Here is a 21,825-nt window from a genome sequence, read left to right on the forward strand (position 1 = left end):
TCTTTGTCTGTTTTACCCAGTTTGTTTATTAGTTTATTATGTCTGTCCCCAATTGTAAAGCGCTACAGAATATGTTGGCGCTATATAAATAAATGATGATGATTAGTACCCAAATTTTTAAAGTTTGTGAGCCTGTTTTGCACCAGCTCTTCATAAATGTTTGCTATGTGGTTACCCAAGAAGTTCTTGACAACTAAGACATAACTGTACTAGGCAGAAGCTTCAACACCATTCATACATTTTGTGAAATTAGAATCCTTAATAAGTTTACAAATTTGAGGGTCATCAAAGATTCCAGCTTTTAATTTTTCGATACTTTGTCCAGGGAACGATCTACAAATGTATATGAAGTCATCGCCATCTGTGTCCAAGGCCTTAGCAAATTGTTTCATCAGTCCCAGCTTGATAGGGAGTGGTTTGAGAATGGCTCGTTAATGATGTTCACTGCAACTACAGTTATGTTTTCTCTTGAAGGCTATGTCACTTTTTTCCAATGATCTTGCTTCACCCTACTATCCCACAAGCAGATGTAACAAAGGTACTTCGTAAAACCACTTTGCTGCACAAGCAAGAAGTTTACCATCTTTAGATCAACCCAAATAGACAACTGGTGCCCATGATAACAGAGTTTCTGAGAGACCATTTGATGTTTTCATATTCTTCTTTAAGTTTTGTTGAGTGAGCACCAGAATGGTCTGGTAGATTCCATATGCACGCGTTAAACCTAAACTCCCTATTAATTGAGGGTATCTATTATTTCAAGAACTAGAGCCAATTAAAAAAAAATACTTTGATTTTTGAATTCAGCAACCACAAAAAACCCTAAATTCGTTGAAATATCCTTAGCAACTAAAAAACTTTTTTGTTGTTGTGCTGCGTTATGAAAAGGAGATAATTATTTGTAGAAGGGTAGCTAAGAAAAATGAGATACATGCTTAAGCTTATAAAGGGAGTTAACATGTTATTTTAAAACAAACTTCAATGTGGGATTGCTGCTTTAAGTAAAATCACCAGTTATTTTTAGCAATATGTATAAGTTCACTTGTTCTTTATACCTTAACTGACTCATTGAGGAATTTGAAACTCTGTTAACAATGACACCTGATGCAATACAAGCATTGTATTATGACTTGTATATTAGTTTTTTCAGATTGCAGGGAAATATTACCATGCAGATGACGGGAAACAAAACATTTCTTTTACTGCAGCAGTATACACTTTTTACTAAAAAAAAAAAAAGGCAAAGAAATAACTGTACTTAATACTGCCTTGATTATCTCATGACAAATGCTGGACTAGGCCACTATTTACATGTTTTGCCCATAGGTCATTATTTCTATACCTCCCCATAATCCTCTGGCCCAATGCTATATGCAGTGGGGAAACTACCATTGGTGCAACAGGTGCAGTGCAGAGGGGCCCATGGAGATAATGGGGCCCGCTGCATGGCAGATGCGGAAGGTCAGGGCCCCAGTTCCCTCCTGCCCTCTCCGGGCCCACAGCTTGCTGATTCCGCCTGTGATTACAGCTCTCCACGGCTTTAAGCCCTTCCACATCCCATGTGTATACAATAAATGGTAATTATACAGACATCTTTGTGTCCATGGCTACATGTTTGTCAATGTTTGTAAAGTTTAAGTAAGAAATGATCAGTATACAAACTGCAAAATATAAATATGGATGTGCAAGTTGAACAGAATGCCGTCCCTGTTCCCCTAGGCCTAGCTACACTTCCACCCAGACGGACTAATTTACTGCTATACCTCCCAAATTAGACGTTCCCAGTTATGAAATATACTAGGTGTATATATTTAAAGAATATGTAATTTAACATCTCATTTTGACCTTCTCTTTAATGTTGCTGAAGAAACTGAAACATTGTTTTATTTGTGTTTTTCACATATAGGCATTACGAGCCATGGGGTGCAATTGCTGTAGAATGCTGAACAGGTATAGTGTTTATCCTTTTTATTTACATTTCAACTAACCATATGGCTGATGTACATTGTTTTCTAACAATGACCAGACCCAAATTAACAAAGGTTATGAGGGTGCTTCTGTCCCGTATCTGAAATAGAGCCATCAGTTCCTTCCAAAAATACTTTTATTGCAAGTTTTAATTAGGAGTTTCAATATGTTGTACTGTAATCATTAAATGGGTGACAGAACAAAAGGAAAAGAGGCTGGGACTATCAGCACCTGTCCTTATACACAAAGACATAAACATTCTCATGAGAACTTAATTTATTGATCTTATTCATCCATGAGCCTACAGCTAGGTACACACAGCAAAATTTTTAACCAATTTGTTATCACTAACGATTTTAAAAAGGATTGAAGTTCCAATCAGTCTCCCTATTCATGAGTACACACTAAACATGATTTACCTTCAGGTCTGTGCTCTTCATCTGGTCCAAGAGCAGTGTAGTCGGTCATTCCTATCACACTGATTATAACACACGACAGAAACTTTGACTTTTCCACAGTGTTATTACAAATTTTGTTAGCTTCTGTGACTCTGAAACAAAACATTAAGTCTCAGGATGAGCGGACGAATGAATCCACCTACAGCACTCTCTACATTTTACAATCCAGACACAGTGACAGGTTCCCACTCTCTGGGCAGAAAGTCGGGTGAGGGCATACACACTGTAGTACTGGAAGGCGGTTGGAACTAGACTGTTAAACAGCACGAGCAATCAAATGAAACGGCTATCGGTACTTTGGAACGACTTTCGTTCATGATGTATATATACACACTTATACGATATCTGGCCGAATGGTCGTTGATCGTGTGTTTGGCCCGATAATTGTCTGAACAACCTGTAGTGTGTACCTAGCCTAAGTCACCAAACATTCCATGTAAAGCCAAAGAGATTTAGGGGAGGTGTACCTTCCTTATACAGAATTATTGGTATTGGTGAACATAACGATACATGGGGTATCCTTTTTGGTCTTTTAGTATAAGGAAAACTACTTAAGGATAGTTTCCAAAATTGATTCACCTTTCTTGCCAAGTATTTATTAACATTTATTTACATAGTGCTAGCATATTCCATAGCGCTTTACAGTTGGGAACAACACAGTAATAAAACAAGACTGGGTATTACTAACAAAGAGACAGGTAAGAGGGCCCTGCTCTCAAGCTTACAATCTATAAAACAATAGGGCTTTGATGCATGAGGTTAAGGTCTACAAATTGCATATTGGTCCAGCCAGATGATAAAAGTAGAAAGTGTTTGTGGACTATATGATCCAGTCACACAACAATGTTGGTCAGGAACTCAGTGATCAGATGGTTGATTGACTGTACAAAGATCACATGTAAGTCTTATTTGAACTGTGTTGAGGGTAGTAATAGTGTCCACTAGGGAGGTTAACACAGTGGTTGAGGAATGTGATAACCTAGCCTGAAGAGGTGGGTTTTCAGAGAATGATTGAAGGTTTGAGACTAGTGGAGTCTTCCTGTGAGAGGGAGGGAATTTCACAAAGCGGGAATTGGAGCATGTAATGAGAGTGGATGAGACACAGATCTTGTAAAGAACTGAGTTGTCAAGTTAGGAGATAGTTTGAGACAAGTAAAGAGATCTAAGTTGGTGCAGTTTTGTTGATGGCCTGGAATGTTAATAGAAGCATTGTACATTGGAAAATAGAGTGGTCAGCAGAGTAAAATGCAGCAAAGAGATCCAGAAGAATTAGAAGTGAGCAATGGCCTTTAATTTAGCAGTGATCAACTCATTGACAATTTTATTCAGTGCAGTCTCTGTGGAGAGTTGGGAATGAAAGCTTGACTGAAGATGGGCCAATAGGTTGTGTGAGGAAAGAAAGCGTGTGAGGCCAGTGTATTCTCTCAAGAAGCTTGGAGGATCATGAGAGCTGAGATATTGGACGGTTATTTGAGAGAAAGTTTGGGTCTGAATTTTGTTTTATCAGAATAAGAGAGATTACTGCTTGCTTGAATAATGACAGAAACATATAAGTAGAGAGAGATTAAAGAATTTAGTTAAGGTTGGGTTGAGTACAGGAGACAGGAATTAACTAATTTTTGAGGGTAGAGTAGGAAGAAGAAGAGAGTAGAAACGTCATCTTCATTTGTGGGATCAAATGAATCAAATGAAGAGAAGGATCAAATGAAGAGCCGGTGTAGAGACGGTGTAGAGACGGTGTAGAGAAGGAATTGAGCTGTTTGTCGAAGAAGATAGGAAAGGTGATTGTAAGATGTGTAATCTTTTTTGTCCTGGTGACAGGGTGAAGATGTTACAGTTATTGCATACAAATAGGACAAAAGTTCATGAGTGTTAATTAGAGGGGAGTGGAGTAGTGAGGGACAATGTGGACAAAGGTGTGTGTTGCACGGAAGGGTGAAGGCTAATATAGTTCTAAAGATAATACCATGAAAGGATAGTAAGAAAGGCAATTTGTTAAACATTGGGATTTAAGAGTAAACTGCACTAATTGAGGCAAATAAACTTAAGGAATGCAGAAAAAAAAAAAAGATACCTAGTTGCAATGCCCCCTTAAAGTGAATGCTAAGATATAGTTGGGATACAGTTGGGAAGAATGCAAACTAACTACATCTGTACTAATTGGTTAGCTGATCAGAAAAAAAAACAAAAAAAACTATTAGTCTTAGGCTGGGTACACAGTACTGGCAAATGCTAATGATATGATAGTTGATGCGATTTTAAAGAAAAAAATCTCGATCAGCACGTCAATTCACGTGTACTCACTGTGCTTGATACCTTCAGATCTGTGCTCCTCATCTGTCATAACCATTATCTACAAAGTTTGGAGCTCTGCAAATCTCTCCTGAGCACTACCCCATCCTTTTGGACATTTATGTAGTGCACCTTCTCTTGATAATATCCACTTGGCTGGCAAGGCTCCTTGCCATTGGTCAGCACCCACTGTGTCTCTGAGATATCTGTGGGGAAATCCTCCACATTATCCTATACCTCCTCTTGCTCTGAGACATTTTCGGGGTATACTTCTCCTTTGCACTGCATTCCAGCTTCCTCATGTAAATATACAGGATGCACCAGTTTTTCATTGGTCTCCAAAAACTCATCTGTAAGGTGCACCTCATCTTCCGTTATCTGCACCCTGTCTTTCTATTCAGCATCTGGTGGGTGTGTATCTTCTACATCAGTGGCAAGTCCACCACATTGGTCTACACCTCCTCTTGCTCCGAGACACTTTCGGGGCACACTTCCCCTTTGGGCTGCATTCCATCTTTCTCATGTGAATGTACAGGGTGCACTAGTTTTTCTTTGGCCTGCTTGCACTCATCTGTAAGGATACCTGATAGGTGCACCTCAGCTTCCTTTGTGTGCAAAGCCAATTTCTCTTGGACATATATGGAGTACACTTCCTGCACATTGGAGTTGAGCAGGTGTATTAAGCCTGCCTTCTCCCAAAGTTATGTGAGCATTTAGCAGACTGTGACTGCTTTCTAGATATTCTGGTTCGGACTTCAGATTTTTTGTATGACGTAGTCTCCTGCTCTTTCCATATAGTCGTACCCTCTCCTGTCTCTTCTCGCTGCACCGCGGTATCTAGTTCTTTTTTCCTTCCTCTTCCCACCTACCAGATCCATGGGAAGATAGGTGTCAGAATCCAAAATACCAAAACTGCTCTGGACGTTTGACCTTGGGAGGGTGCCCCTATCAATTACGTGCAAGCGCAGCAAAAGGAGTCCCCAAATAGAAACATTTGAGGATGTACACACTTAAAGAATAAATGCCAATGTGAAAGAGCGGCAGCACACACAATCCCTAAATTACACTTTTGCTGAGAAAGATAATTCCTGCCATCTGATAAACTAAGCAACATACAAATATTGAAGCTGGCTTCACGCTATATTAATTTCCTGTACCAGGTCTTGCAACAACATCCCACTGAGCCAACAGACAATGCCTCTCTTGTAGGCTGTTTAAGAAGGTATGTGGAAAACAACACTGCTTGGCAAAGCAGCGCCTCCGGACCCTCAGACTCCAGCTCCTCCAGTGAATTGTTCCAATTCTGCAGAGTGCATACACACTGCAGAGTTGGAACGATATTGTTCCATCAATGAACAAGGTTTTTACTTCAATTTACAAATCTTGTTCAACAATATGATGTACTTATTGCAGGGTACACACTACTAGGATATTGGGCCAATCAATCGTTGATGAGTGCCAGATCAGTGTCATAAATAATGCTTCATTGTTCAGCGGCTCAGCACAGGTTATAGCAATAGAGAGCAAACTCCTGGTATATACTTTAAAAAACAAAAAACACAGGCGCACAGATGAGAAGTACAAATTAATGAGATGAGGTTCAGACTAGAAAAAGCATGACAATTACAGCAGTGCATACTATAAAAATAAAGCAACACACGGCGCTAGACTGTAACATTATAGCCCAGTGCCGCACTCTCAGGCCAACATGGAGGAATAGCAGCTGACAGCTGCACAAGCTTCATAGTGAGAGGGCGCCATGATGAAAATAAAAACACTGAATGAGTGAAACTAATTTAGCTGTTTTAGGTATCCCCTAATCACTGCCATAGGAAAGTGCCCAGGCTCTCCTAGTGATAGCACAGTGAGCTATGCAGAGATGTGTTATCAGCTTATCTTTATGTGAATACATGTCCGTCCATATAGAGGAGAACTAGGAGACAAGTATGTGGGGGCAGCAGAAGATTGTGATAGTAGAAGTTACTGACACCCAAAATGATTGGCTCAGAGGACACTGCCATAATATGTAGGCCAGAGAACTTCCAGATGCACAGTTTCCTAAGCACTGTATAGGTAATGTGAGTAATATTGCATGTGATATACAACCTATGAAGTATTTTGCAACCGTTTGCCAGGATTTCTACTCCATACGATCATCTGGCTTCCTGCCAATCAAGGTCTCATTGTCCCTGATCAAACAGTTTCCATGACTGAGGCTCCCATGCGAGCATACTGTAATTTTCCTTTTAGTTAAGCCAGGGGAGGCATTAAGTTAGTCCTCTAGATTGTAAACTATCACAAGCAGGACCCTCTCTACCCCTTGTCTTATGTCTGCACCTTCTCCGTCAACCCTGTATGTCCCTGTTCTTTTATGATTTGTATGATTTGATTTTTACTATTTGTTGTATTGACTATCCAGTGCTGCAGTTTTGTGTTACCTTGGCAATAAATGAGGATGATGACGAAGTGTTTTGTATAAGGTTGATACAAGACCTTTATTGTTTTGGGTTCCTGCCTACAAGAAACTGCACTTACATTGGTAACAAGGCACATTTGATTTGACCCACTACATAATACTATACATAGATATATCCACGGTCAATACAAATATACTTGTCTCTTGGATATGATTAGCTCTTTACTCTGCAGGTACCATAGAGACATCCAATGTGTCAGGAAGAAAGATGGTCTTCACTGCAAGACTATGGAACTCTCTGCCACTGAAAGTGGTGATGACTAATCCTTTAACTAAATACTAAACGTAGACTGCATACATCTTACAATAAATGGTGTATATAGCTATAACTATTAGATTGCACTATTGGGCTATGGAGTGAATCTAATTGCCATCTCTGGGATCAGGTAGGTTTATTTGTTTCCTCACCATGAGGACAATTTGGCAACTTCCTCTCAGGGGTTTTGTTTTGCCTTGCACCAGATTAACATATCTAGAATGTATAATGGAATGAACTTGATAGACAATTGTCTTTTTTTGCCTATGTAACTGAGCAATGACATCTGAACTTACTGATTATAAGCAATGAGGTGAGAACTTGCCATTTATATATAAATATTATTTATAGGGGTCTATATAAATATTATTATTATTATTATTATTATTATTATTATTATAAAGCAAATAAAGTAACATTAAAAAGTCCAACATATTTTAATACAATCTTATGTTTTTATTCAGTTATATGTTCAAACCACAAGAACCACAAACAAATGGATATGTGAATGAAGCGCACAGCTATGAACACGACCGCTCAAAGTCACCCACCGTAAAAATCAGTGAACTTAGGAATGAAGGGCACAATGTATTTCAACAAGACATGTTCACTGGCTCACATGATTTGTACAATGTGCCAGAAAAGATCAATGATAAAACTGACGAAGCTGATTTAAGGGAACCCACAAGTATTTCCTCTAATGCAGTTTTAAATATTAACTTCACTGGGGAAGTCAAACATGACGGCCATTCATTCCAACCCAACGACAGCGTGCAGACCAAAAGTCCCTCTCACCAACATGGGTTACACCAAAACTCCAATCTCAAACAAAATTCTGATGAACCGGAATGTATCCAACATGAGCTCTGTGAATCAATTCAGGAAAACACTTCTTCTCTTACGGAAAGTGCAATAGTGGAGGTTATAAGTGCTAAATTGAAGTTGGAACCCTCCAATCGTCTTAGTAATTCTTCTGATTTTAATGGGTTGCCCGGAGAAGAAAATTGGGCAGAGGATGCTAACACAGATCCTCCTGATAAAAGTAACCATGGATCGAGTACCTCTTTGGCAGACAAAGTCCCTAAAGGGAAGTCAAGAGAACCTTCTTTGGTAGCTCTCATGATTGAGAGAAATTCAGCACGGAATTCCAAGAAAAGTGTAATCATTACAAATGGGTTCCAACCAGAAGATGACCTGGATCCAGATGTGGCTGAGGCACTTGCAGCATTGGCAGCTGCAATAGCTGGTGAAGAATTTGAAGACAACTAGACAATTTTGAGGGGTACGGGTATTCATTTCGCAGACAAATCAGAGTTTCTTTATAGTACTTACTTAGATTAACGGCGTTATCTCAGGACACAACTTTTACTACTTTGGAATACTGGAAGATTTGTCTGCAAATCACTAACCTTTTAGAAAGAAGTGAATGGAACTAAATGAGAAGACTTATCTTTGAAAGTACATGTTGAAGTTTTTTCTAAAGCACTGTTAATAGGTTAATATTTTTTCAACTTTATAAATAATTTCCTAATATGAACTACTGGATACCACTGGTTGGTAGTCTCAGTCCTTGTATGATTCAATTAAAATTTTCAGTAGTAATGTTAATATTTATTGGAAGTATTTAAAAATGTATTTAGCCATTCTTCAACCATGAAACATTGAGTCAATTTCCAAGCCTTAAAACCTGCAGACTCGCAATGCTTGCTTATGGTTCTAAGTGTGCCTACTTCCAAGTACATTTTAAGGTGCAGACCTATATAACGATCTTTGGCAACATACCTGGAAAAATAATCTGCTCCTAGTTTTGCAGGTTGGTGAATGCGATCACACAAAGTCCATCTTATTTCTACTATAGTACCACTCCTTAATTTATTTAAGCATTTCTGTTTTACTCTTAAAATATTGCTTGTTTTAACCAAATGTATATCTTAAATGAATCATATGGGGACATCAGAACTCTCTTTATTAAATGTATTACTTGTGGTCATTGGAAGGTTTTTATTTCATTGGTCTCTAGAAATATGCAGGACCTGAGTGTTGAAGGACACCTCAAGTGGTTTTCCAGAGAACATAAAATACTGTGCACCCTCTCACAAAGCAGGGAATATAAGTGTGTCCTTCATACCCCTTTATCTAATTTAAATAATCCCCCCACCCATCATCATCATTACCATTTATTTATATAGTGCCACTGATTCTGCAGCGCTGTACAGAGAACTCATTCACATCAGTCCCTGTCCCATTGGAGCTTACAGTCTAAATTCCCTAACACACACACACACAAACAGACAGACAGAGAGAGAGACTAGGGTCAATTATGATAGCAGTCAATTAACCTACTAGTATGTTTTTAGAGTGTGGGAGGAAACCGGAGCACCCAGAGGAAACCCACGAAAACACGGGGAAAACATACAAACTCCACACAGATAAGGTCATGGTCGGGAATTAAACTCATGACCTCAGTGCTGTGAGGCAGAAGTACTAACCACTTAGCCACCGTGCTGCCCCACAAAATTAAATCTTATTTCTGCACTTCAGTACAAAACTAGATGATGAGTATGTCTATCCACACTTGCCTAGGCACGTCTCTGTTCTTCCCAGCTCCTCCTATCAACTAAGGCAAACTTACACACCGCCATGTTAGCCAACTAATCCATGCACTTTTCCCCTATACATGACATAAAAAAAAAGAATTTCCATTGTGGTTTAACATTGTGTAACATTAAATTTATTGTATATCCAGTGAACCCCGACCCTAGAAATTTGATTTAATTTAGTGGACATTTTACAAGCTCCATCAAAGAAATAATGCTAATACTAGTAATTGCTAGGTATGAACTTCCACAACAACAGGTGCAACTTGTCCAGACTGCTGGAGGCCTTATAGAGACTCAATGCATTGATTTTATTGGCACATTATTTCTGTTTTTATATATTTATATCAAGCAACATCAGGATTTAACCAAATCATAGCTGGCAGCCGCTAAAGCTGCCAAAGTTTAAAGGTTGGGAAATCGCTCATACAAAACTTACATAAATAAATATGTGACTTAATATATGTTTGACAACGGAGAGTACTATGTACTGTCTGTACTATGGTTATTATTATTATTGAAATGATTGTTTACTTAAACAGCACCACAATATTCTGCAGAGCTGTACAAGGAGGGGATACCATATCCTGTGTGTATTGTGATACTATATCCTGTTTTATTTCTGGGATACTGTATATTCCATATGCTAAGATTCTATATCCTGTCTATATCAGGATATCATGTACTACAGGATCGGATTTGGACAGAAGAAGCCCTGGCACTCAAGCCCAAATTCTAAACAGAGCATTCCAACATTGACTAGAGTGCTCATAACTGTGTGACCAAGCAGTAACCTATCAGTTATGATAGGTACCACCGTACCACTCAATATTTGTTGTGGGTTTTAGTGTTTTGTGCTGTTTGGAACTGTGTATAGTAATTGTATTGTATCATAACTTGTATATGTGTATGAAAGGCTTTCAAGGTGCAAGCAAAAGTGTATATTTTTACAATGAATATCAAATAACCATCTTGGCATTTAGGGCATTGATCCAGCAAACAAAATGGCTGACAAGATATCCGGCATTGCTTGCACACAGCTACAGCAATTGTGACAGGAACTCCATTGAGAAGATTATAGCAGAGGAAATGGCTGGAAAAAAGGGCTCCTGCATTAATGTAATCACTTATCACTATGATACCACATAGAAGGATTTGTATTAATCAAGAAAGGTTATATTATACGAACGATAGCTATGCCTAATACAAAGGTCAATCACTGTAGCACTCTCAGGGAAAATGGCAGCCATTTTATCTGTAGGGCTCCTGCAGCTGGAAAGATGTAAAAAAAAAATCAAAAGAACAAACAACATGGCTGAATAGAGCACATTGGTTTCCGGGTACAGTATATTAGCTGTTTAATGCATGCACAGCACTGGCCTCAGAGGCAAACTTATATCTATTAAATATGATTCTGAGTGTGCTAATGTATCAAGATGCCAAGTTATCAATCCTGCAAGACGCGACTATGACACTTACAAGGTGATTGAAAAGCCCTACAAAAGAATTTTTCTTCTTCATTCTTGTCCCATTTGAATATGCAGAAGGAGTATACATAACAATATCTGGTTATGTGTCATAATTGCAAGAGATTGATTAAAGCTACATCTGATTAGATGATATGTGTTACAGGACTGTTTATTGGCAAATAAATCAGACTTGTCAACTTTATTTTAAAGCCCCTCTGGGACATCCCACAGGGGAGGTGAAGTACAGTTACGGAGGTGGGGTGACATTGCAAATTATGTCATTTTGGCCCACCCCATGATGCATTTCTGCAATCACATCATTTTGCAGCAGTGATGGGGCTTAAATGATGCAGTTTGCATCAAATCGCATCATGGAGGCCCCCATCTCACCCACTTCATTAGGAGAGGGCAGGATTTGGGATAATGGTCTGCTTTCTCGGGAGGCCAGGAGACCTACCCGGAATTAGTGAGTCTCTTCGACATTCCGCTCGAGTGGGAAAGTATACATTAAATGTTTTTACATTATGAATAGATTGCAGTTTCATTTTTAAACGCTAAACTTTAATAACAGAAAAGAGTTGGCACACAATTTATATCTTGCTCCGATTCATGCTACAAACATTTCCTGCCCACCTTTGAATTCCCCAGACAGGGCAAATGGAGGACATTAGTTATTACTTATTGTTTAAAAAATATGTAGGTATATATCCACTTTAAAATATTCACTTAAAGCAAAACCTGATAAAGTAACAACGATGTATTATATTGCATACACTTCTTTTAACATGGCCACAAAGGGCTTCTTTAGATTAGTGCTAATGGGCGTTATTCTGAATAAAATTACACATTATATACATTGTTACCTTTTGATCAGCTGTGTTTGAGAACTGTTACTTGTTTCCTCTGCACACACATAAAACACTATCTTGAATATCATTTAGCATGCAGAAATAAACAGGAAAAAAGAAGGAAATGTGAACGCTGTAAAAGGTAAGACACTTGGTAGGTACGTGCTAAATATCTGTTTTAGGGCTGACTAATTACACAGGTGAACCATAATTAAGGAAAGCAATGTAAGCCACTACTGGTGATGGTAATTGTTCATTACTGTGATTGTCAGTATTGGAATTTAATACCAGAACACACACTGTGACTTGATGTTTTGTAATTATGACAACAATTTGAGAAATTCAATAGTGTCGCCCTCACGTAACCGTAAATAGGGTAGCTTTTATAAAGCAGCATTAAGTGAGCTTTGTTATGGTAATCATTTCGCTGACCTGATTCAGTATTCCTGGAACACCTAATAAAAATGGTTCTGTACAAACCACTTGACAACGTAATTAAACCATCACACCACAGACTCTCTGAGCCTGATTCACTAAGGAGCTTAAATGGCGATACGTTGCGTATCTTGTGCACAATAACACTGCGTATGTCCAGAACCTGGCCATATACCAGAGAACGCAGCAATGTTGCCAAAGGACCCTTACTACAGCCTATGATTTCAGGGGCGGAAAGGGGAGGGAAATGGGCGTATGCTCATAGTCAATTCACAGTAAGAGTGCATAGGCAAACCGAGGAGGGGTTTCCTTGTGCCTGGAAACCCCCTCCAAGCCTGGGGCACTGTATAATTGAGGTAGCTGGACCCTGCCCCCGCTTCACACGGCTCAGCTTGAAAAGGGAGAGCTGCGTGCACCTAACAGTAGTGCATGCAGCATTGCACGTGTAGATTATGGGGATAGGAAGAGTTGGAGAGCAGCCAAGCACTGTCTAAAATTATAGCCACGCCCCCATGCATGCTGGTCATGCCCACTGGTGGCGTGGTGGGGAAACCCCCCCTCTGCAAATCCTGCATTTGCCCCTGGAGTGTAAATGTATTTTATGGGGGGGACTTTTATTGTTTAATGTTTTGTGATTAATGACTATTATTAACAGGTGACATTAATTAAATTTTTTTCTTTCCTGTGCTGTTCTTGTGTGACGTTATATTCCAAATATGTATTGAACCTATCCTGCAGTGCCTTGCCTGGTAGAACAGAGTGGACCTAGACCCGTACTCGTCATCAGACGTATCTTCAGATCCTCTCCTTGTTGAGCACAGACATGCCTTTACCCGATGTATGTGCGTTTAAAAAAACCCACAATACATTAGTTTTGCGTTTGTTAATGAATCAGGCCCTCTGTTTTTAGATTGAGCCATACCTAAGATATTACTGTCAACCATGATTAAATTTACTGCCAATCAGTAAAAGAAATACAGTGCTTATTAAAACAAAACAAAAATAATTCTCCTCATACTATAAGTAATATTAGAGGATTGTACAGGATTGATAAGTCCACTACACTTTATAAAAATGATCACATGTGAATTCATGAATATGGATATATTTTTTCATTTTATATAAAATGCGCTGGTTCCATTTCATATGAAAAGTTCAGCGCTGGTTGCTATTAATACACATTGAATATAAGTACAGTGGTCTGGGCCTCAGTGGCATTGTGAATCCCTCATTTACCATTGGACCACCCTCCACAGTCCACTATAAACTTCACTCATCCTCATCACCACAGAGTTCTATGGCCACTCGTATCATCTATAGGAAAGATATACCTAAGAAAAAATATTTTGCTACCAGTAATTACAGGATTTTTATGCTAATAGACATAAATAAGAAAAAAAATTGAAAATGATTTTCAAAAAATGGTCACGTTACCGCCCCTTGCAGTTGTTTGATAGATAAGAATATATCAGTTGTAACTATATTTTTATTTAGTTATTTATTTATTATTTATTATTTAGTTATCATTATCATCATCATCATCACAATTTATTTATATAGCGCCACTGATTCCGCAGCGCTGTACAGAGAACTCATTCACATCAGGCCCTGCCCCATTGGAGCTTACATTCTAAATTCCCTAACATACACACACAGACAGAGAGAGACTAGGGTCAATTTTGATAGCCAATTAACCTACTAGCAGGGCCGGACTGGCCATCGGGCACTTCTGGCAAATGCCAGAAGGGCCGATGGCACCGTGGGCCGGTCCGGCTACCTGCATCATTGTGCTAATTAAATAAAAAAAAAAAAAAAAATCTTACTTGCGGTGGAGCCATCATGACGTCACACGTCATGACGGCTCTGTGGGCGGGGCCGCGCTTCAGGTTTGCGGAGGACTGTATCAGAGGGCGCACAGGTTCCCGGAGGCTGCAGAGGTGAGTACATTTTTTTTTTCCACAGCCAAAATGGGTCCAACGAGGGGGAGTCTCTGCATGGAGGGTCAATCTCTGAACGGGGGAGGCAGTACCCGATAATCTCTGAAGGAGGGGGGGAAAGAGGACCCGATGATCTCTGAAGGGGGGGGGGAAGAGGACCCGATAATCTCTAAGGGGGGGGGGGAAAGAGGACCCGATAATCTCTGAAGGGGGGGGGGGAAGAGGACCCGATAATCTCTGAAGGGGGGGGGGAGAGGACCCGATAATCTCTGAAGGGGGGGGAAGGAGGACCCGATAATCTCTGAAGGGGGGGGGGGAAAGAGGACCCGATAATCTCTGAAGGGGGGGGGAAAGAGGACCCGATAATCTCTGAAGGGGGGGGGAAAGAGGACCCAATAATCTCTGAAGGGGGGGGGAAGAGGACCCGATAATCTCTGAAGGGGGGGGAGAGAGGACAGGACCCGATAATACGTGAAGGGAGGGGGAAGAGGACCCGATAATGTTTGAAGGGGGGGATGGAGAGGACAGAATCCGATTATCTCTGCCAGGGGGGGTAGGACAGGACCCGATAATATGTGATGGGGGGGGAAGAGGACCCGATAATGTTTGAAGGGGGGGAGGAGTGGGGCTGAAAATGTCTACAGGGTTAATGAAATGTCTTGGGTTAGGGTGGGGCTGAAAATGTCTGAAGGGGGGGGGAGAGAGGGGCTGAAAATGTCTACAGGGTTAATGAAATGTCTGCAGGGGTGGGGCTGAAAATGCCTGGAGGGTTAATGAAATGTCTTGGGTTAGGGTGGGGCTGAAAATGTCTGAAGGGGGGAGAGAGGGGCTGAAAATGTCTACAGGGTTAATGAAATGTCTGCAGGGGTGGGGGGGGAGAGGGGATGAAAATGTCTGCAGGGTTAATGCAATGTCTTGGGTGGTATTTAAAAAATATGGCAGTTTTGGGGGACATGATATTTTTTTTTTGTGGCAGTTACATGGCTGTTCAACTATCACTATTATATTAAATACCAGTGAGATGGGGCAGGTAGAGGTTAATATTTTATTGACCACAAATGTTCAGATATTACTTGTATATGCCTGTACAATGGGGTAGTGTTATCGGGCCATAATGGGGTGGTGTTTTTTTTTAATTAAAGAACCTAATCATTCTGGATTTGTTAACATTTTGTAATTTAATACATTTTTTGCATTTTCAGTACAGGACTCCAAATTTCCAGAAGTCAGCGAGAAGACAACAAAGCAGCAAGAGAGAAGAGCAAGAACAGGTAAGAGACAACTGTCTAATCAATCTAAATTGAATGCTGGAGAATATTTTAGAATATTTATATTTAGGAGTATTCCTATACATTGGGGGGGGGGGAGGCGCTGTTGGTGTATTTCCCTACGGTGACTAAAACCCTTAATCAGGCCCTGGGTTTACTGTAGTCATTTTATGTTGTCTCACGCAGTCAGAACAGTCCGCTTTTGTAAATGTAGCAAACTGCTTGGTACTTGTTAATCTGTGACTGTGCTCAAAACATTTTCAGAATAGGTTTGGTTAGTTCGTGTCCAACTACATGTATCTGACAGTTCTTTCAATTGTTTTTCAAATGTGTTACCCATTTATGCTGAGGATGGTTATTTTAATTTTTTTACTTTTCTTGTGTCCTATTGATATGTCCGTATTAATCTCTGCAATGAAATGTCTTTTTATTATCCGTTATTTTATGATTTTGTTGTGACTGTGTATTCATTTATAATATTAAATGAATTTAACGTTTTGTACGTATCCCTGAATGTCTAATTGGCCATCTGTATGTATATGTTGTTGTTTTTTTTATAATCTATTATATGTTTTTTATTAATCATCTTCAGCGCAGTTTGCTTAACCTTTTTTGTTCTATGTGTTGCAAATTCAGATGCTCTGGATTATTTGGATAAATATTATTTTAGCTATTGTCTTCACTTATCAGCCAGTTTTATTTGGTAAACTTGATTTCTAAATATTTTGTGTACATTTTTTTGGTTGAATCTGTTTCAATTCTGGTTTCTCTGGTGGATGGCTAAATTGAACAGATGCAATTTTTTAGTGGATGGGCTGACCGAATGGATTAGAGTGTTAAAATGTATTCTAAAAAAATAGTCAATTTAAATTACTAATATGTTGACAAATCTCATTTAGTCTTGTATTAGTAGTTAATTTATGTAATGTTTGTTACATTTTAGGCTTATTGGTCAGGACAAGTTAAAGTGGTGTATTCTCTTCTTTGTTGAGGTTTTGTAAGCTTTGATTGGATTTTTACTCTTTCTGGTATCTTTGGATAAGTTCAAGGAATGAGTGTTGCAAGGAAAGTCTCTTAGTATTTTATAATATTTTCTGCCATCTACTCACAGTTAAGGTCAGGGCCCCGGAATGAGCTGCAGCATTGTAAATCCTTAGTCTCAGCCCCATGAAAGCGGGGGACCCAGGGCACGTACCCTTGTGACCCCCCTTAATCTGACTCTGTATATCCCACACAAAGGAATAAAATTTTAGCATGTTGGTACAAAAGTAGACTCGCTGATGCACTTAACTTGTTTTCATGAAGGAATCTCCCATCAGTGAAGAGGAGGGACACCATTATCCCAGAGACAGACAGCAGTCAATATACCTTTCATAAGGCACAGCATAGCATTGAGTGGAGGCATTGGACTGAAAGTTGAGCAAAAATAGAAGAGCATCTAACAAAATTAGTGGCCTTTGCTCCTTTGTCAGGTGAGATATATATATATATATATATATACTGAAATCTCACAATTTACACAATTCATTGGTTAATTTATCAACAATATTAAAAATAAACCCAAAATTGTCTCCCTTGAAGAGTTTTTGTACCCTGTTGGAAGAAAGTATGGACTCCAAACCAAAACGAAAAGGTGGAGCTGAAAAAATCAGGGAGAAGAAAAAGAAGACTCTTGAAGCTGATGCCGAAAAATGCGTTAAAATAACTGATATGTTCAGTCGTCATCAACAAGGTCACACTATTCCTGGGAAAACATCCACGGAAGAAAATGTTTCAGAAATGCAAATTGATCAAGAAAGTGAAACTCAGTTATGTATTCCAGAATCCCCAAGCACCAGTCAACAGAAGGAACAGTCAGTTATATCTGTGCATGAGCACCAAATTGCTGCACTAGCGTATGGTCTAGTACCCGAACAAGATGTCAGCATTGTCATGAAGGAATCCTTGCCAGAACAAGAGGGTGAAGAAAGGCAATTTATTTGGAAACCAGTAGCTCTCCATGTACACAAGTTTTAGAGTCACAGTCTCCATTCAATTACTTTGTTCGGCCGAAAACAAATCAGCTAGCTTTATTTTTTAGTTATCACCCAAAACAAAACATAAGTGATCATATCATAAAGAAAGCTGTCCTTCGCAAAGATGGATCAATCCGCAAGTGGCTGACATACTGTGAGGTCCAAAACGCTGTATTTTGCTCTGTCTGTCTGGCATTTTCAAAGACTTCTGTAACAAATCCATTCATTGAAGGAATGACAGACAGGAGACATATTCATCAAAGAATTGAAGAACACGAAAAAAGTGTAATGCACAGATCCTGCGCTGAAGCTTACTTTTTGAATGCCAGCAGTGCAGATATCAATAACTTCCTGCTTTGCAATCAAATGTCTGTACACAGAGAACAAGTCAAAAAAAGACGTCAGATATTGGAGCGTGTGATAGACATTATAAAAGTGATTGGTAAACGTGGACTTAGCTATAGGGGAAACAAATTTGAGGCTGCATACACTTTAGAGGACATTTCTGTCGATCACGGCAATTTTTTAGAGTTTGTTTTACTGCTCAGCAAGTACGATGCTTGTCTACGAGAACACATCAGCGATTGCATAGCAAAAAGCAAGAAGTTGCATTCAAGAGGAAAGGGCAGAGGGTCGTTTATAACTTTTCTCTCCAAAACAACTCTTAACAAAGTTATAGAAACTATACGACAGCTTATTCAAGAGACCGTGGCAAGTGATGTTAGAGAAGCTGGGATGTTCTCAGTACAAATTGACACCACTCAGGATATCACATCAAAAGAACAATGTTCAGTAATTGTTCGTTATGTAACAGATCAAACTCATGAGAAGCTCCTTGCAGTGGTAGATTGTGAATCTTCAACTGGAGAATACTTTCTTAACTTGGTAAAGCAAGTTCTACAGAAATGCAAAATAAACATAAATAATTGCACTGGCAGTTCTACTGATGGCGCAACAAACATGCAAGGACAATATAAAGGCTTCTCTACATGGTTGTCAACTGAATCACCACACCAAGTTCATGTCTGGTGTTATGCGCATGTACTGAATTTAGTACTGGCACATACCACAATAGGTGTTGTTGAAAGTGCCTCGTTATTTGCTTTAATTAATGATGTTGCAGTATTTATTCGGGACTCTTTTCAACGCATGAATACATGGCTAAGTGTCAGTCAGGACCCTCACCATCGAAGACTCTCTGTGATTGGTGAAACTCGCTGGTGGTCTAAAGATGCAGCACTTAGAAAAGTATTTGGCTCATTTTCACAACCTGATTCTGCTTTGTACATTGACCTTGTTGTCACATTGGCAAAGATTAAAGAGCACCCAAAATCTAAAGCTGAAGTGCGCCTAAAAGCAAGAACATTTGTGGAATCTCTTCTTAAATACGAGACCATTCTCACAGCTCAAATTTTTCTTCGTATATTTGAATTGACAACACCATTGTCAAAATATCTTCAAACAAGTGGTTTGGACATATTAAAAGCTCATCACATGGTGTCTGGGACACAGGAAAATCTTAGAAAACTTGTAAGAGATTTTGATGGGGTTAAGAACACTGCAGATAATTTTGTAATGTGGGCAAATCACAAGCTGCAAAATCTTGAAGACTGTGACCTTGAAGTACAGACCACTCTACCTCAAAAAAGGTTAAGGAAGAAAAAAACCATGCCTGGTGAGTCTGCTCAAGACGAAGTTATATGTGATGCTATTACAGCATATGAAATACAAGTACACAATGTGATCCTTGACATAATCACTGAGAGCATAAATCGACGTTTTCTCGCCAGTGGATCACTGTACGCTGATTATGCTTGCCTGGACCCTAGGAACTTTTTCATCATAAGAGAACAAGGACTTCAGAACACAGCAATGGAAGACTTAAGTAAAGTCTTGATCAAATTTGATGAAAACGCCACAGCTGAAAATTTGCGCTGTGAATTAACTAATCTAGCTTTGCACTGGGAAAAATTAAAGACATCAGCGCTAGAAGAATATACTGTTCGAGTGGCAACAGAAATCCCTGCAGAAGACCAGAGTGAAGAAGGTGGTGACATAGAAATGGAGCTGGTGAATAAGCCATGTGCGACATGTAAGAACTGTGCCATTTGTTGCTATCAAATTCTATGGCGATACAATTTATTAGCAGATGCCTATAATGTGATTGGTCTGGCCTACAAATACATACTGACTCTATCATTCACACAAGTTGCTTGTGAGAGAAGCTTCTCCACCTTGAGGTTTATCAAGAATAGAGTGAGGAATACTGTATCCCAGGACCATTTGGATTCTTTCATGCTGATGGCTACAGAAAAAGACATTCTCATGAGTCTTGATGTGGAAGACATAATCGACAGAGTTGCAGAAAGGAGTGAAGTCCTGCGAAGTCAACTCATTCCTTAAAAGCTCGCCATGCACAGAGTTTTTGCAATGATTTTAGGGGTTAGCTTTTATATGGGGGGAAATCACAAGGTTAAAAATAAGCTTCAGTTATATGTAAAGGATACAACATTTATATCACTCCTCGCCCACTGGGAGATCAGAAGAAATAACTATACTGCTATATAATTCAATACAATGTTGTATCCTTTAGATATTGCATAAGCTTATTCTTAACATGTGATTTCCCCAAAAACCCCTTTGAAATTACCTTCAAGTCTTAAAATAATTCAGTCTGTTAAATATACCGAATAAAAGTTACAGCAAAGGTGACAGCAGCCATAAAGGATGTGGGAAGTTAAGTAGCAGAGCCTCTTGTACCTGGTGGAAGGGGTCATGATGGAGGATATGCTGACTTTTGGTTTGTTTACATTGTAGTAAATAGGTAGTTTCATGCAGTTCTGTGCAATATTTATGTTTTACATGTTTTACTTGTTATTTAAAATACTTATTTTATTTACAATTCTTACGTTTTTTAAAATAGTTATGTTATTTAAAAGACTTATGTTTTATGCTGTGGTTTATAGTATGTTATGATTCAATAAATTACTATTGCCATTACGTCTCAAAACAATTACTGTCTTATATGGTTCAGGGGGAAGTAGCATGGAAACATTATACATTGTATTTTAACTATATATTTTAAAAGATTAGGGTTTGGTGCATTTTCATTGTGCTGCAGGTGATTTGCACAACAAGGGAATTGATCAGGGTGGGCAGAGGACAAAGTGTGATACACAAGTTTGTGCTGATGCTTCATGTTGGACTGCACCAGCAACGCCACTTCAGTGTGCAACAATATTGTGCATGGAGCCTGTGTGCTTTAAATGCCAGGGCTGATTTTTAGTCCCAGTCCGGCCCTGCCTACTAGTATGTTTTTTGTGTGTGGGAGGAAACCGGAGCACCCGGAGGAAACCCACGCAAACATGGGGACCCACGCAAACACGGGGAGAACAAACAAACTCCACACAGATAAGGCCATGGTTGGGGATTGAACCCATGACTCCAGCGCTGTGAGGCAGATGTGCTAACCACTTAGCCACCGTGCTGCCCACAGTTATTCATTGTTACTAAAATCTTGTTTTAATAACAAGACTTTCAAGGGTTGGTATCTCAATAACAATTTTTTTCGTGGCTGGTGGTTGGAGATCACTGCCTGCTGGGGTGCAATGACCCCCAAATTGTCCTATAGTACCAGATAAACCATAACATAAATCTTCTAGAAATAATAAGGAATGAAGTACCCTCCAGGATATAAAGAAAGGAGACACAAGGTGACCTAAAGTGAAAGCACTCTTGTGTGTACACATCTGTAGATATATGAATAGCAGTTAAAGCTACAACACACAGTAGAACACACAGTGCTA

The 21,825-nt window shown here is 39.3% G+C and overlaps 1 protein-coding gene across 2 annotated transcripts in view; it reads left to right on the forward strand.

Moving 5' to 3' along the window:
- Positions 1-9,733, forward strand: part of PGCKA1 (PDCD10 and GCKIII kinases associated 1) — an 84,510-nt gene extending 74,777 nt beyond the window's left edge. The window contains exons 2-3 of one of the 2 annotated variants that reach the window (XM_075189098.1): positions 1,907-1,950; positions 7,915-9,733. In XM_075189098.1, coding sequence (XP_075045199.1) covers positions 1,919-1,950; positions 7,915-8,719 — 837 coding nt within the window. In that variant the 5' untranslated portion in view covers positions 1,907-1,918 and the 3' untranslated portion in view covers positions 8,720-9,733. The remainder of the gene's footprint in view (positions 1-1,906; positions 1,951-7,914) is intronic. The other variant, XM_075189090.1, reaches the window with a different exon arrangement.
- The last annotated feature ends 12,092 nt before the right edge of the window (positions 9,734-21,825 follow it).

The sequence above is a fragment of the Mixophyes fleayi genome, chromosome 1, assembly GCF_038048845.1.
Source record: "Mixophyes fleayi isolate aMixFle1 chromosome 1, aMixFle1.hap1, whole genome shotgun sequence".
Classification (NCBI taxonomy): Eukaryota; Metazoa; Chordata; class Amphibia; order Anura; family Limnodynastidae; genus Mixophyes; species Mixophyes fleayi.